General features: G+C 50.3%; 1 protein-coding gene across 1 annotated transcript in view; it reads right to left on the reverse strand.

Moving 5' to 3' along the window:
- The window catches only part of CEACAM19 (CEA cell adhesion molecule 19), a 20,494-nt gene extending 8,642 nt beyond the window's left edge, over positions 1-11,852 (reverse strand). The window contains exons 1-3 of the mRNA XM_042781273.1: positions 11,798-11,852; positions 9,835-10,203; positions 2,269-2,419 (exon numbers count right to left, since the gene is read on the reverse strand). Coding sequence (XP_042637207.1) covers positions 2,269-2,419; positions 9,835-10,203; positions 11,798-11,852 — 575 coding nt within the window. The remainder of the gene's footprint in view (positions 1-2,268; positions 2,420-9,834; positions 10,204-11,797) is intronic.
- Between the last annotated feature and the right edge of the window lie 3,380 nt (positions 11,853-15,232).

Here is a 15,232-nt window from a genome sequence, read left to right on the forward strand (position 1 = left end):
TGCCGTCGAGTCGGCCCCGACTCATAGCGACCCCTCCTTGGGTTTCCGAGGCAGTATCACTACGGAAGTAGGATTGCCCAACCTTCCATAAGCCATTAGAAAAACAGCAGCAAGCTCTGATCTGGCAGTAATTGCAAACTTTTAGAAAAGTTGCAAAAACGGTGCCAGGAGCACCCGTCCTCAGTCTAATTCCCCGACGGCTTTCCCCCATTCGCTGTAGCATTTGCTGCTGCTGCTTCCCTCCCTCCTCCTCCTCACACAGATTTCCCCCTCTGTGCTGTGCTGCGTTCACCACGCCCTTTACTGCGAAAGGTCACCTGTGTGATATTTTTTTTAAGGTGGTGGCCCAAGGAGTCCTAGTGGCACACCAGTTAAGCACTCGGCTGCTAACTGAAGGGTCTGCAGCTCCGCCCCACTCAGCAGCTGGGTGGCCAAGCCCCTGGTGATCCCCGTCTGTAAAGACGACAGCTTAGAAAACCCTGTAGGACAGTTGTACTCGGTCACACGGGATGACCTGGAGTCAAAATCCAAGTGGCAGCACCTAAACAACAAGTGTGGGGGCCCAGCGTGCCCCACGAAGTCCTGTGGGTCACACCACCGCTCGGGGGCCGCTGTTTGAGAACATGGCTTAGCGGAACGAACGGTGGGCAGAAGGTCAGGACACATGGGATTCTGGGTCTGGAGGTTCCGAGGCTCTCAGGCCTGGGGTCTAATCCCTGGTTGCCACTTTATGGTCACCTCTGTGCCATGTGGCAAATGACATCCTTTCTGCAGCCCCCAGTTTCCTCCTTTGTCAAGGGGAAGAGGTAAGCCGTGCTCTCTGTAGGGTCAGCCTGTGGGCCACATTTGCCCCAACGCCCCTTTCTGTACAGCCTGTGAGCTAACGATTTACATTTCCAAACAGCTGGGAGCAAAAGTAAAAAGAAGGATAATATTTCATGACTGGTGAACATTTAGATTTCAGTGTTTATAAATAAAGTTTTATTGGCACACAGCCACACCCATTCAGTTACAAATGGCCTATGGCCGAGACTTTCCCAGTTGCTGTGGAGTCAACTCCGACTGAGCGGCTGTGACAACGACCTCAGCGTCCGCAAAGCTGAAAACATTTATAGTCTGGCTCTTTACAGAAAATGTTGGCAGTTTCGGCCCTACCTGCCCCCATCAGCAATTTTTGTGCAGATCAAATTGTGGAAGGCTGGAGTGGAAGGCCGCAGGGGCCCCTCACTGATAATCGCAGAACTTGAACAGACCAGCAGGCGTGATTAAAGCAAACAGAACTGTAACCTAAGAAGCAGGACGACCCTGGGAAGAGGGATCTGAGACTGGAGTAACCAGGGAAGAGAACAAGACCGCTGTCCTGGCCGTCCACGGGGTCTTAACCCCCTCCCCGTCTCCCTATGTAATCACATTGACCCATTGGCTCAGGGACACAGACATTTTAGAGAAGTGACTCTGTCTCCTTGGGTCTCGACACTCAATGAACCTTTCGCTTTCCCACTTCAATCTGTTCTGATCACTGGCTCTTTGCGACAGGGTTAAGGATCTTGCTGTTCCCACAGCAAAATGCAGTGATAGGCATGAAGCTATTGTGAAAATCATGACACGATGTTATGATATGCAATATATTCATCACCGTCATGATCATCGTGGAATTATTTCTATGGAGGCTCTTTGCCCTGATCTGGAACATTCTGCGTGTGACGCAGGCCCCTTTGCTTGAGCTGGTGATGGTGAATTTCCACCAGGTACTTGGTGATGTTGTCCAGAGCGTGTCCATCAAGCTCATAGGACATAAAATGGGGTAGAGGAATGGGTATGCAGTGCGGGGCTTGTTGGAACTATCAGGAACCTGAGACTGTGTCTTCTCTGAGCTCACCGAGCTGGTGGGTTATGAACCTGGAGTCACTGGGAGCCATCTTGTCACACCACAAGTGAAGAACCTACCCAAGAATGAAGCTACCCTGGAGAAAAGCAGACTTGAGAAGTATATGGAGAAGCCCCTGGATCCAGCCATACCTGAAGCTAATCAGACAGATCAAAGAAAATTTCCTTTTTTTTTGTAAGCCAGTTTAAGGTTAGGTTATCAGTCCTTTGCAATGCAGAGTTCTGTCTAAGACAGGAAGGAAAAATTCTTTTCCTCTCGGGGGTCCCAAGATTTCAAAAGATTGGGTATGGATCAGATGATATGACTTGTGGAAGACTCAACGGGGTCTGAGAAGGGAGAAGGAGACAGAAGGGAAGGAGAGAAGGCTGGGGCTCCCATACCTGTGGTTCTGGCCCTTCCAGCCTCTCGTCACCAGGAGGTAGGCAAAGCTGCCAACAAGGAGGGCCCCAGCAGTGAGAGAACCAATGATGATGGCAGCCACGATCCCGATATTCACAGGGAAGTTTGCATTGGGCGGCTCCTGATGCTTTTCTGAGGAAGAGAGGATCATATGATGACTCATGAGGGCTTCCCCCTTCTACTGAACCAATGACTACCCATACTGCACCAGGGACTACCCATACTGCACCAGGGACTACCCATAATGCACCAGGAACTATCCATACTGCACCAGTGACTACCCATAATGCACCAGGAACTACCCATACTGCACCAAGAACTATTTGGGAAGCAGATCACTGGGCCTGTCTTTGAGGAGCTTATGTGTGAGTTTGAACTGCCAACATTTTGGCTAGTAGTCCAGCACTTACCACTTTAGAACAATTTGGGGCTCCCTATCCTGTAGGGCTGGATTACAGGGGCTGAATTTGGGGCCTCGACTGCCCTCAAATACTCAGAAACCATGCAGACTGTCTACCACTAAATTCCCTGCAGCTGAAGAAATGCATTCTGCTGTGAGAACTCTCAGCCCCTTCCCTGATTCGCAGGATTTCAGTCTTCACTTTGTTGTCCTCCTTCTGTTGTTTTTGTTAGGTGCCACAGAGTTAAGCCCAGTCTGAGTCATAGCAGTCTTAATGGATGACAATGAAATGTTGCCCAATCCTGCACAACCTTAGTGATTATTGGGCTTTTGGAACTCCTTGGGGCAATTATGTCAATCCTTCTCATTGACGGTTTCCATAGTTTTCACTGACCCTCTTTTTTAGTCAAAGGAGCTCTAGTGGGGCAGGGGTTAAGCACTTGCCTGCTGACCAAAAGGTTGGCAGTTCAAACCCAACAGCCACTCAGCCGGAAAAAGATGTGGCAGTCTGCTTCCGTAAAGATGACAGCCTTGGAAACCCTGTTGGGCTGTTCTACTCTGTCTTCTAGGGGTGCTGTGAATCAGAATGGACTTGATGGCAAGGGGGTTTGGTTTGCGGCTTTGCTTCTGTAAAGATTTACAGCTTTGGAAACCACATTGGGCAGTTCCATTCTGTCCTCTAGGGGCGCTGTGAGTCAGAATCAACTCCATGGCAGTGGGTGTGGTTTGGGCTTTGCTTCCATAAAGATTGACAGCCTTGGAAACCCTATTGGGCAGTTCCATTCTGTCCTCTAGGGGCGCTGTGAGTCAGAATCGACTCCATGGCAATGGGTCCTACTTTCCCAATCATGATGCCCTTTTCTGCCAATCAGTTTTTCCTGATGACGTGTTCAAAGTGAGCGAGCCAAACTCTCCCATCCTTGCTTCTAAGGAAAATTCCGGATGTACTTCTTGCAAGACACATTGCGTTCTTCTGGCAGTCTATGGTATATTCAGTATTCTTTGAAAGCACCATAATTCAAAGACATCAATTCTTCTTCCATCTTCCTTATCCAATGCCCAGCTTTTGCATGCATATGAGGTGATTGGAAAGACCATGGTTTGAGTCAGGTGCGCTTTAGTCCTCAAAGTGACATCGTTGCTTTTTTAGCACGTTAAAGAGGTCTTTTGTAGCAGATATGCCCAAGGCAGTACATCATTTGATTCCTTGACAGTGGCTTCCATGCATTGATTGTCAATCCAAGAATAAAATCATTGACGAGGTCAGTTTCTTCACCACTCTTCATTCAGCTGAATGGATTTGCATCTCCATTCTCTGAGCTCAATCCATCTGGGAGCCAAAGCACTTCCCTGTTTCCCTTGCTTGCTGCTCTCCATGTGGGTGTGGGACTCCTCCCTGCTCTCCCTGGAGGCAGCCAGAGCTGAGAAAGAACGAGGTGGCAAAAGAGGTTGGGACATGAAACTGGGCATCATCCAGAACCACCTGGAGCCTTCCTTTGCCTCCCTTCTGAGCTGCTCATTATTGGGCTGGGCCTTCCCTTCTCTGGGCCTCAGTTTATCCCTCTATAAAATGGGGCTCATAGGTATCATAGGTGTGGTGCAGTGAATTGCTTTAATGTGGCCCTTCTAGCTGTGGTCTCGTAGCTCCCACAAAATGAGGCAGGAATGAGTGAAGTTGGCAAAACATTTAGCTCAGAGGTACCTGACACGTAGTCAGTGCTTCATAGAATAAACTCCCACAGAATGATCAGTTGGGACTATGCAAATAAGGTGCTTGGGCCCACCAAAGGGACTGGACAGTTTGGCTAATGCAAATGAGGTGCATGGAACACTTGTAGGACATTGGTCAGTTTTGCCATCTCGTTAGGCTTAAAGGGAGCCAATCCCAGAGGTTAAAGGGAGGCCTTCACTACCATCAAGAAGAAGAGCCAGGAGTGGAGTGTGTCCTTTGGACCCCAGCCCCCTGTGCTCCTAGAGCAGGAGACAGGGCTGTAACACTGGAGACAGCGCAAGACGGCAAGAAGTGGGGGCAGAGAGATGGCGGCAGCAGAACCGGATGACTGACGTGAGACCGCACCGTGGGTTTCCCACTCCACGGAGCAGGGTGGCCACAGTGGGTGTCCTGACCCACGGAGCAAGAGAGCTGAGTGCCTTCAGGCTGCTGGAGTGGGGTGCCTCTGGGCACCTATCGGCGGAGCTAAAGAGTTTGTAACACTTGCAAGATGAGGGCTGAGGGCAGAGACCAGACCTGAGCAGGCTGAACCTCCAACATAGCTGAGAAGAAGCTGTCCTGATCGAAGAACTGCATCCTGTATCCTGAGCTAGTCCTGTTACTTCCAAGTTGATCCTGAATTATAACCTGAAGAAAGGTTGGGCAATCTACTTCTGTAGTGATACTGCCTCGGAAACCCAAGGAGGGGTCTCTATGAATCGGATCTGACTCAATGGCAGTGGGTTTGGTTTTGGTTGGTTTGCTTCCCTAATAAACCCTATAATCATGAGTACTATGTGTGAGGTCTGTGAGGCCATTGCAACGATTATTGAATCCAGCAGAGAAATAGAGAGTGTTGTGGGAGGGACAGTGGGTGTCAGAACTGGTAAAAGGCTGGAGGGTGGCAGCATGTCTGACCTTCGTCTCCTAGAAATCACCCTTGGGGTGATGTTGACCTTGATTCTCTGTCCATCCCTGAAGTTAGAGGACCTCTGATGCCATAATTTTTACAGTAGGGGTCTTGTGAGTCTGGAATGAGTGAGGTCAGCTCAAAGATCTCTGACGTGTTCAGCTCCACGGACGGGAGATGTTGTTAACAATTATTCAAGGGTTTGCGGCACAGATATTTATTGAGCATACCTAGTGTGTACCAAGGAGTCCCCAGATGTGCAAATCAAATCCATCCAGAGGGGCCTTGGAAGAATGTCCTGGTGGTCTACTTCCTAAAGGTCACAGCCACAGAAAACCCTGTGGTTGGGAGACATCTAGATCAACTGTCACAACCTAGGCCAGCAAGACAGTGCTCTACGTTCTACTTTGGTGAATAGCAATGGGGGTCTAAAAGGGAATGTCTGTCTAAGGTGCCACTGTTGGTCTCTTCCCACCTGGAGCAAAGAAGAGTGAAGGAAATTGGTCCAAAGGACTAATGGACCGTGTGAATCTCAGCCTCCAGCCCGAGACAAGAGGAACTAGATGGTGCCCGGCTACCACTACCGACCATTCTGATTGCAATCACAATAGAACGTCCTGGACAGAGTGGGAGAAAAATGTAGAACAGAATTCAACATTAAAAAAAAAAAAAGACCAGACTTAATGGTCTGATAGAAACCCCAAGACTACAGCCCTTAGACACCCTTCAAACCTGGAACTGAACCCACTCCCGGAGACCACCTTTCAGCCAAATGAGAGTCAGGCCTATAAAGTGAACAATAACACCCATGAAGAATGTGCTCCTCAGAATAACCAACCAGACGAGACCAAAAGGGCAGCACTGGTCCCATAAACAAAGCTCAGAAGGCAGGAAGGGGTAGGAAAGAAGGGTGGATGGAAAAGGGGAACTCAGGGAGGAAGTGGGGAGAGCGCTGTTACATCAAGGGGATTGCAGCCAATGTCACGACACAAAATGCATATAAATCATTGAATGGAAAACTAATTTGCTCTGTAAAATTTCACCCAAGCCACAATAAAATGTTAAAAAATCAAACAGAAAAACTCCCAAAAGCCTATGGAGCAGTTCTACTCTGAAACACGTGGCATCTCCCTCCATGAGTTGGAATTGACTTGACAACAAACCAAACAACCAAACTCACTGCCGTCGAGTCATAGCGACCCCTCCTTGGGTTTCCGAGGCGGTATCACCTGTTCTTTGTCTTCTTTTTTAAATGCGTGCCAGGAGTCTCTGGACATGCAATGGTTAATGCGTTTGGCTGCTAACCTTAAAGGCTGAGAGTCTGAGTCCACTCAGAGGCCTGGTGATCTACATCCAAAAGGTCACAGCCATTGAAAACCCTCTGGAACCTAGTTCTACACTAACAAGAGTCACCATGAGTTGGAATTGACTCAAAAGCATTTTCTTTTTTTACTCTGTGCCAAGTAAAGTTCCAGGTGCTGGAGCCATAATGGTGAACGAGAATGATAATAAATATGTTGTTGTTGTTGTTAATGTGCCGTTGAGTCGGACCCGACTCATAGCTACCCCTCCTTGGGTTTCCAAGGTGGTATCACTATGGAAGTAGATTACCCCATCTTCCTTCTGAAGAGTGGCTGGTGGGTTTGAACCGCCAGCCTTCTGGTTAGCAGTCAAGTGCCTTAGGCACTATGCTAGATAATAAACATGTATTATGATTTTCACTAGTGATGGCAGGCATTGAGGCCTTGTCACCTTCCCAGCCTGTGTCCCCCGGTCCCCGCTCTCATCTTGTTTGTTCTTACTCAACCCCATACCTTGGGCAAGGCGTGGACCCTTGACTCAGAGGAAGCAATTCACGGGCTGGGCCGGGCCCATTACATTCTTTCCTGAACTCTCTGTCTGTGTCTCTGTCTTCAGCTCTTTCTTGCTATCTCTGTGTTTCGGAAGAAGAGTTTCTGAGTGTGTAAGGCAGCCTGGGCGGAAACTCCGTTTAGTATCACCGTTGGAAGCCCTGGCCAGGGAGAGGTGCATAGGAGGCAGAAAAGTGCCCAGAGGAGGAAGGGCGCCCCCTGGAGAGGAACGGAGCGCCAAGCCTTTCCCACAAGGTCTCCATTCCCCACCAGGCCCTGCTGGGTTCCCCACCCAGCCATTCATTCAGCAGTGTGTCTGGCCTGTTCTAGACTCTCAGGAGACAGCTGTAAACCAGACAAAAACCTGGGCCTCTTGGGGCTGACATCTGAGGAAATTGGTTAAGTGCTTGGCTACTAACGGAAAGGATGACAGTTCGAATGCACTCAGAGGTGTCTTGGAAGAAAGGTCAGGTGATCTGCTTTTGAAATGTCACCCACTGAAAACCCCATGGAGGGCGGTTCTGCTCTGATGTGCACGGGGTTGCCGTGAGTCGGCGTCGACTCGATGACCACTGATTTTTGGTTTTCTGTTCTTACAACACGAGCCTTGGCTTGAACAGATCCTGTGGCCCTGGGTTCCAGGGCTGCCTCCTTGCTCTCCTGACGAGCCACGCCAGCCTCATGCCAGCTGAGCTCACAGGCTCACGGCTTCCTGCCACAGGCCCTTCACTCAGGGTGATCCCTCTGCCCGGACACCTCCTTCAGCTCCTGTGCCCTGTAATCAGAATGGCCACTCATCCATCCTTCAAACCTTCCCAGGCCAGCCTCCCCCAGTACCCCACAATGGTTGCTGTCAAATCAATTCCAACTTAGAGACCCCACGACAGTCGGAGTAGAGCTGTACCCCTATACTGCACGCTCTTATAATCTCTGGACTCCCTTCTCTGCCCCGTCACTGTTCATAGGACCCCGAGAGAGCAGGCTCAGGCTGTCTGAGTCACCGCTGTGTCCCCAGCACTGCTCAGAACAGGACACAGAGGAAGCATGTGGCGAGAGTTTGCTGAAGGAATGAATAAAGGGACAATTTACCATCCGTGTGTGGGAGGTGGCTAAGAAGCCCTGTTGGTGCAGTGGTGGCACTGTGAGTCAGAATTGATTTGACAGCATCCGGCGTGTCTTTGGAGTGCTTCTCATCAGTTCCTCCCCACCTTATCACAGCCACGGCTGTTCTTTGGTCTGTGCTTTGAACACACCAGCCCAGTCTAGCCTCAGGGCCTTTGCACTTGCTGTTTCCTCTGCTTGGAACTCTCTCCCCCTAGAAATCACAGGGTTCCCTCCCTCCCTCGCCTCCTTTCAGTCTCTGCTCAAATGTTGTTTCCACAGTAAGGCCCTCCCTGGCCTCCTTTTCCATGTCGTAACTTCCTGTTTAATTTTCTTTACAACTGTGGGACCCTGAGGATCTCTGGTGGCACTGTGGTTAAAGCACTGGGCTGCTAACCAAAAGGTTGGTGGTTCGAACCCACCAACCGCTCCATGGGGGAAAGATGTGGCAGTCAGCTTCTGTAAAGATTGACAGCCTTGGAAACCCTAGGGAGCAGTTCTACTCTGTCCACTAGGGGCGCTGTGAGTCAGAATCGACTTGATGGCAGTGGGTTATGGGACCCTGGGAAAGTCATTACTTCTTAGTGTCTTGACCTTCTCATCTATTAAGGAGGTCTCATAACATCACCCACCTCACAGAGCTACTGTGAGGATTATATTACTTAATATATGAAAAGCTGGCATGTATGTAAATGTTTAGTATGTAAATGATACTAAAAAACAAAACAACAAACCCACCACCAGCTGACCTGAGTTGATTTGGATTCATGGCAACTTCACGGGTGTCAGAGCAGAACTGGGTCCCGTAGGGTTTTCAGTAGATGGTTTTTTGGAATTAGATTACCAGGCCTTTGTACTGAGACCCTCTGGGTGGACTTGAACCAATAACCTTTCGCTTAGCAGCCCATCAAGTTAATTGCACCACCCACGGACTCCAGGCATACAGCAGGTCCTCAATAAATATTTAATGAATGCATGTGAGGCATATAAGACAAACTGTATTCACTGTAAGGAGCTCTGGTAGCATAGTGCCTAAGGCACCTGACTGCTAACGGGAAGGTTGGTGGTTCAAACCCACCAGCCACTCTGCAGAAGGAAGACAGGGCAATCTATTTCTGTAAAGATTTACAGGCTTGGAAAACCAATGGGGGTCGCTATGAGTTGGAACCAACTTGATGGCAGTGGGCTTGGTTTGGTTTTGGTATTCACTGTATGGAAAATGAATTTGCTCTGTAAACTTTCACCTAAATTACAATAATTTCTTTTTTTAACGGTCAGAATGGCAAAAAAAAAAAAAAAAAAAGACATACTATATTCATTAGGGTCTGGCTCCATGTTTGGCATGGGACGTGAAGGTGAGTATTCAATAAATATTTAATTCATTAATTAATGCATGAGGGAATGAAACAATACTGGGTATTCTCGGGGCCTGTAACACAGGAGGTGCGCAGTGTGTGCTGAATGGATGCAGGAGAGGACCAGTGAGAAGGTGTTTGCACAGGGCCTTGCACACGCCAGGTGCTCAGGACATGTTAGCCCCCGTCCTTACTTCCTCCCTCAACCTCCAATGCTCACCGACCACCTGGACCTTGGTCTTGGCCTTCATGGACCAGGACGGGTTGATGGCAACGACCACCTGGTAGATGCCACTGTCATTGGGCTGGGCGCGGCGCAACAGCATGGAGCCATTGGGAAAGCCAACGATGTCACGCTGCCTCAAGGCGCTGCCATCCCTCTGCGGCCGCTGTAGCCCTGGAAAGTAGGAGAACAGCATCGTGCCACCATCCATCTCCTCCCCTTGGTACCAGTTGAAGTCCTGGAAGGTGTCCGGGACGCCCTGCACGGACAGGAGGAGGTCCTGGTTCTTTAGAGGCTTCTCTGGAAACTTCTGGATGTGGAGGGCTGCTTGGGAGCTTTGGAGAATCCAGAGGGCCAGGATCGAGGCTGTGGGGAGTTACAGGTGAGGCCTGAGACTGGGAGTGTCAAGTAGAGACCACAGTGTTCTCCCTACAGGCCCTGTGAGTGCTGCTCGTGGGCAACAGTGCTGGGATTGATTAGTGATGTCTGCCCTGGGTGCAGACGTGGATAACAGAGGCACGAGTGCCATAGATTTTCCATCCCACTGGCCCAGAAAGTGTCTTTGCCCTGATGTGCTCTGTGGCCTGCTTCTAAACACTTAGACTGTCTGCAATCATTCATTCAGTCATTCAACCAATACTTGTTGTTAACTGCTGTAGGGTTGGCCCTGACTTATGGCAACCCCTTGCACAACGGGATGAAAAACTTCCCAGTCCTACACCAACCCCATGATGGGCTGCAGATTGGACAACATTCATTATGAACCATAGAGCTTTCATTGGCTGATTTGTGGAAGGGGATCACCAGGCCTTTCTTCCTAGTTACTCTTGGTCTGAAACGGGGCAGTTCAGTGGGAAGCCCAGGGGGGCCTCTGTGACATGGCTCAGGCTGGCCCAGCCTCAGCGCCCCATCTCTACTCTACAGGCTCGAGAAGCCCCACCTGTGCTCCCCGGGCTGGGAATGCAGACACTGGTTGAACCAGTTTCCCAGGGAGACTGGGGAACTTCTTGGGACTTCCCAGGATTCCTCCCTTCCTCCCTTCAACCTCTTCCTACTCACTGTGACTCTTGGTGGCAACAGGAGTTATTTTAATAGCTTTGGGTTGAGCCATCGCCCTGCGCCAGGCAGGCCCAACACAGACTGCCTCACCCAACACCCACCACACAGCTTCCAAGCTCTGCTGTGAAACCTGTTCACCATCAGAGCAACGTGACAGATAGTGGCCAAGCATATAAATTATACATGATACAGTCCCAGTCACCCACGTTATCTATGAGATGCTGGCTAAAAAACAAAGACGTCCCCTTGAGGACTAAACTCTGCCTGACCCAGCCCGTGGTATTTTCAATTGCCTCCTATGTATGTGAAAACTGGACAATGACTAAGGAAGACTGAAGAAGGAATTTATGCATTTGAGTTATGGTGTTGGCAAAGAATACAGAAAACACTGCGGACCACCAGAATGATCCAATTGGTCGGATTTGTTTTTGTTGGAAGAAGTATGGCCAGAACGCTCCTTAGGGACCAGTCCCTGGAGAAGGATGTCATGGTCGGTGCAGCAAAGGGGTCAGAGAAGAAGAGGAAGGCCCCCAACGAGACAGACTCACACAGTGGCTGCAACAACGGGCTCAGACTTAGCAACGACTGGGTGGCTGGTGGGACCGACCGAGCAGTGTCCTGTTCTGTTGGACATAAGGTCGCTATGAGTCAGAGCTGACTCGATGGCACCTAACATCAAGAGCACGCTTCAGTATTTTCTCAGATTTCAGGCACTGAGGGCACAGCAGGAACCAAACCCAGCTACGTTCCTGACATTCTAGAATGTTCCATAGGTAAAATGGTGGCGGGATTCCACAGCCCAGCCCCCACCCCAATAATTTCATCTTTCCGCACAATCTTTCCCTCGCTCCAAGGCTGCGTCCCCCTTCTCCCTTAGCCCGGTGGGTACCATCCCCCTTACCTGAGAGCAGGAGGCCGTTCCAGAAGCACCTCTGGGCTCCCGTGGGAATCGCCATCTTGGCGTGCTGTGACAAGCATGCCACGGGGACAACCTGGTGGACACTGAGGGGGCCGGAGGCACTGAGCCCTGGCTGTCTGAAATGGGGGCAGCTCAGTGGGGAGCCCAGGGGGGCCTCTGTGACATGGCTCAGCTGGCCCAGCCTCAGCGCCCCATCTCTACAGGCTCGGGAAGCCCCACCTGTGCTCCCCGGGCTGGGAACGCCGACACTGGCTGAACCAGTTTCCCAGGGAGACTGGGGAACTTCTTGGGACTTCCCAGGATTCCTCCCTTCACCCCTTCAACCTCTTCCTATTCACTGTGACTCTTGGTGGCAACATGATTTTAACAGCCTTGGGTTGAGCCATCGCCCTGCGCCAGGCAGGTCCAACACCGACTGCCTCACCCAACAACCACCACACAGACCAGCTCCCATTTGGCAGTTGAGGAAACAGAGACGCAGGGAAAAGCAAGTCTGCCAGTAGGTGGCAGAAGTGAGCTACGAACGCAGCTTGGCTCCCCCTAAAGCTCTCAGTGGGGTTTTTCCAAAGCGTCTCTCCACGCTGCAATCATTCATTCCACACTTGCGGTGCCCAGCTCTGTGCTGGGTGATGCTGGGGACAGTGATGATTGAGACGTCCTGCCCTGCCCTCAGCCCTCAGCAGGACTCACAGAACTGTGAGGAAGAAAGACATGTCCCCGGACAATGATGACTCAGAGTGCTCAGGGCTGGGAAGAGGAACCCAAGGGGCTGCTTCACCATCTTGGAGTCTGGGAGGGCTGCCAGGAGAAGGGGACGTTGGAGCTGAGACCTGGAGTAGGAATAGGGGTGAGGCAAATGGTGGGGTGGGACGGGGAGGGTGGTCTGCCCATGCAAAGGTTGAGAGAGCCACCAAGGCGCAAATCCCGGTGGGTGGAGGGCGCGTGGGAGGGGCAGGCGCGGCAGAGAGACGGGCAGGCGCAGTGGGGCCTGAAGTGTTGGGACAAGCTTGTGTGATAACGGGGGTAGGGTTGCGCAGTCTGATACCGACTGCAGTCATTAGTCACACGTTCCCACTTAAATATACATTTCTTAATTTAAGGAGCGCTGGTGGCATAGTGGGTTTAGGCATTTGGCTGCTAACCAGGTCAGCGCTCAAACCCACTAACTGGTCCTGGAGAGGATGTTTCTGTAGAGATTTACAGCCTTGGAAATCCAGTGGGGGTCGCTATAAGTCGGATTTGGGAATCAACTGGATGGCAGTCCCCCCCCCCCAAATTTAGTTATTATTTTAATGAGCTCTTTTAAAAAAAAATTGTTTAAATTGTCATAAAAATATATGACACAACATTGACCAGTTCCTAATTTTCAGGTGTACAAGTTGGTGGTACCAGTTACAAGAACCATGTTGTGCAGCCCCACCCACTACCCATAAACAGAACCCAAACTCAGACCCACTGCAGTGGAGGCCATTCCGACTCACAGCGCCCCTAGAGGACAGAGTGGAACTGCCCCAGAGGGTTTCCAAGGATGTCAGTCTTTACAGAAGCAAAGCCCAAACCCAGACTCGCTGCGGTGGAGTCCATTCTGACTCACAGCGCCCCTAGAGGACAGAGTGGAACTGCACGACAGGCCTTCCAAGGCTGTAAATTTTTACAGAAGCCCACTCACACATCTCTCTCCCGCGGACTGGCTGGTGGGTTCAGATTGCTGCCCTCTGGTTAGCAGCCCAATGCTTTAACCACTACAGTGCCACCAGAGCTCCTTCCTAAACAGAAATTCACCGTTAAAGACCCATTTAAATAATTAAAATGAAACACCTTAAAAATGTAGTTCCACAAAGTAACCACCACACTCACTGCTGTCAACTGTACTCCGACTCATGGTGCCTCCATGTGTTACAGGGTGTAACACAACTGGGCCCCACAGAAACCCTATGGCTGCAATCTTTCCAGAAGCAGATTTCCAGGCCTTTCCTCCTTGGTGCTGTTGGGTGGGTTTGAACCACCAACCTTTCCATTAGCAGCCGACTACAAACTGCACCAGCCAGGGACCTGGTCCACAAACTGGGCACTTTCAAGTGCTCTATGGCCACGGACCCTAATGTGGCTTGTTGCCGTGTGCTGTCGATTCCAACTCATAGGGACCTTCTTTTTTTTTTTTTTAATTAGGATTTGGGTGAAGATTTACAGAGTAAATTCACTTTTCATACAGCAGTTCACATATACTTTGTCTCATGTCATTGACTCAAATTTACAATGCAGCAGCTCCCCTCCCACTTCCTCCCCATAGTTACCTCCTCCCAGTGTCCATCCCTCCATACTCTTCTGCACCCTGAGCTATCTCCCTGTGCATAAGCACCCCTTACTTCTCCCATGATTGTTCTCTCCAGGGCGTGTGTCTACTTGAGGTAAATGTTTAACTCACATGCCTGTACTTTGTTTGGCTGGAAACCACAGTTGTGGGTACAATTACAGACCTGAAGGGCAACTAGGGGCCATAGTCTCAGTGGTTACACCAGGCTTCATAGGGACCTTCTTCCGTGTGACACAGTAGGACTGCCCCGTGGAGTTTCCTGAGCTGTAATTCGCAGGGAGCAGATGGCCAGATCTTTTCTCTTGCGCAACTTCCGATGGGTTTGTCCCTTAAGTTAGTCTCAGTGCTTAACCAGTTCTTTTTATACCAAAAAAACCAAAGCAAACTCACTGCCATTGAGTCGATTCCAACTCACAGCCACCCCCATTGGGTTTCTGAGGTGGTATCTTTACAGAAGTAGATCACCCCATCTTCCTTTTGTGGAGTGGCTGTTGGGCTTGAACCCCTGACCTCCTGGTTAGCAGCCAGATGCCTTATCCACTACACCACCAGAACTCCTTCTTTTTATACCAGAAGTGATTAAGTCAAAGACACACCTACATTGGTATGGGCTCATTAACATGACAAAGAACACCCTATTTCCACATGGGAGTCCATCCACAGATGTAGGCTGTTCTGGTTCCCTAGTGCCACTATGACAGGAGTATACCACAAATGGGATGGCTCTCACAAACAGGAGTTTATCCTCTTACAGACTGGAGACTTTAAGTCCAAGTTCAATTAGTGCCAGGCTCTAGGGGCTGGGTGAAAGCCCCTCAACCTTGGCCTTCAGCTCTGCCTCCTGCTCCCGGCCCACTGAAGCTAGCAAGAGGCATCTCTTCACTGAGGCAGCTACTGGCTGCTGAGGTTAACAAGCCCAAGGCTGACAAATAAAATGGCACAGTCCTGATGTTACCAAACCAGAGGGCAGGCCATTAATTCAAGTCCATTGTAAGTCCCCAGGTCGGCAGAGCATGGCAGGCTGCTGAACAATGACACAGCTACATGCAGGGTCTAAATGTGCCATAAGCTAGAGACCATTCTCAAGGCTTCTGCTTATATAC

This window comes from Orycteropus afer, unplaced genomic scaffold (genome assembly GCF_000298275.1).
Source record: "Orycteropus afer afer isolate SDZICR_OR568_19922 unplaced genomic scaffold, OryAfe1.0 scaffold00099, whole genome shotgun sequence".
Classification (NCBI taxonomy): Eukaryota; Metazoa; Chordata; class Mammalia; order Tubulidentata; family Orycteropodidae; genus Orycteropus; species Orycteropus afer.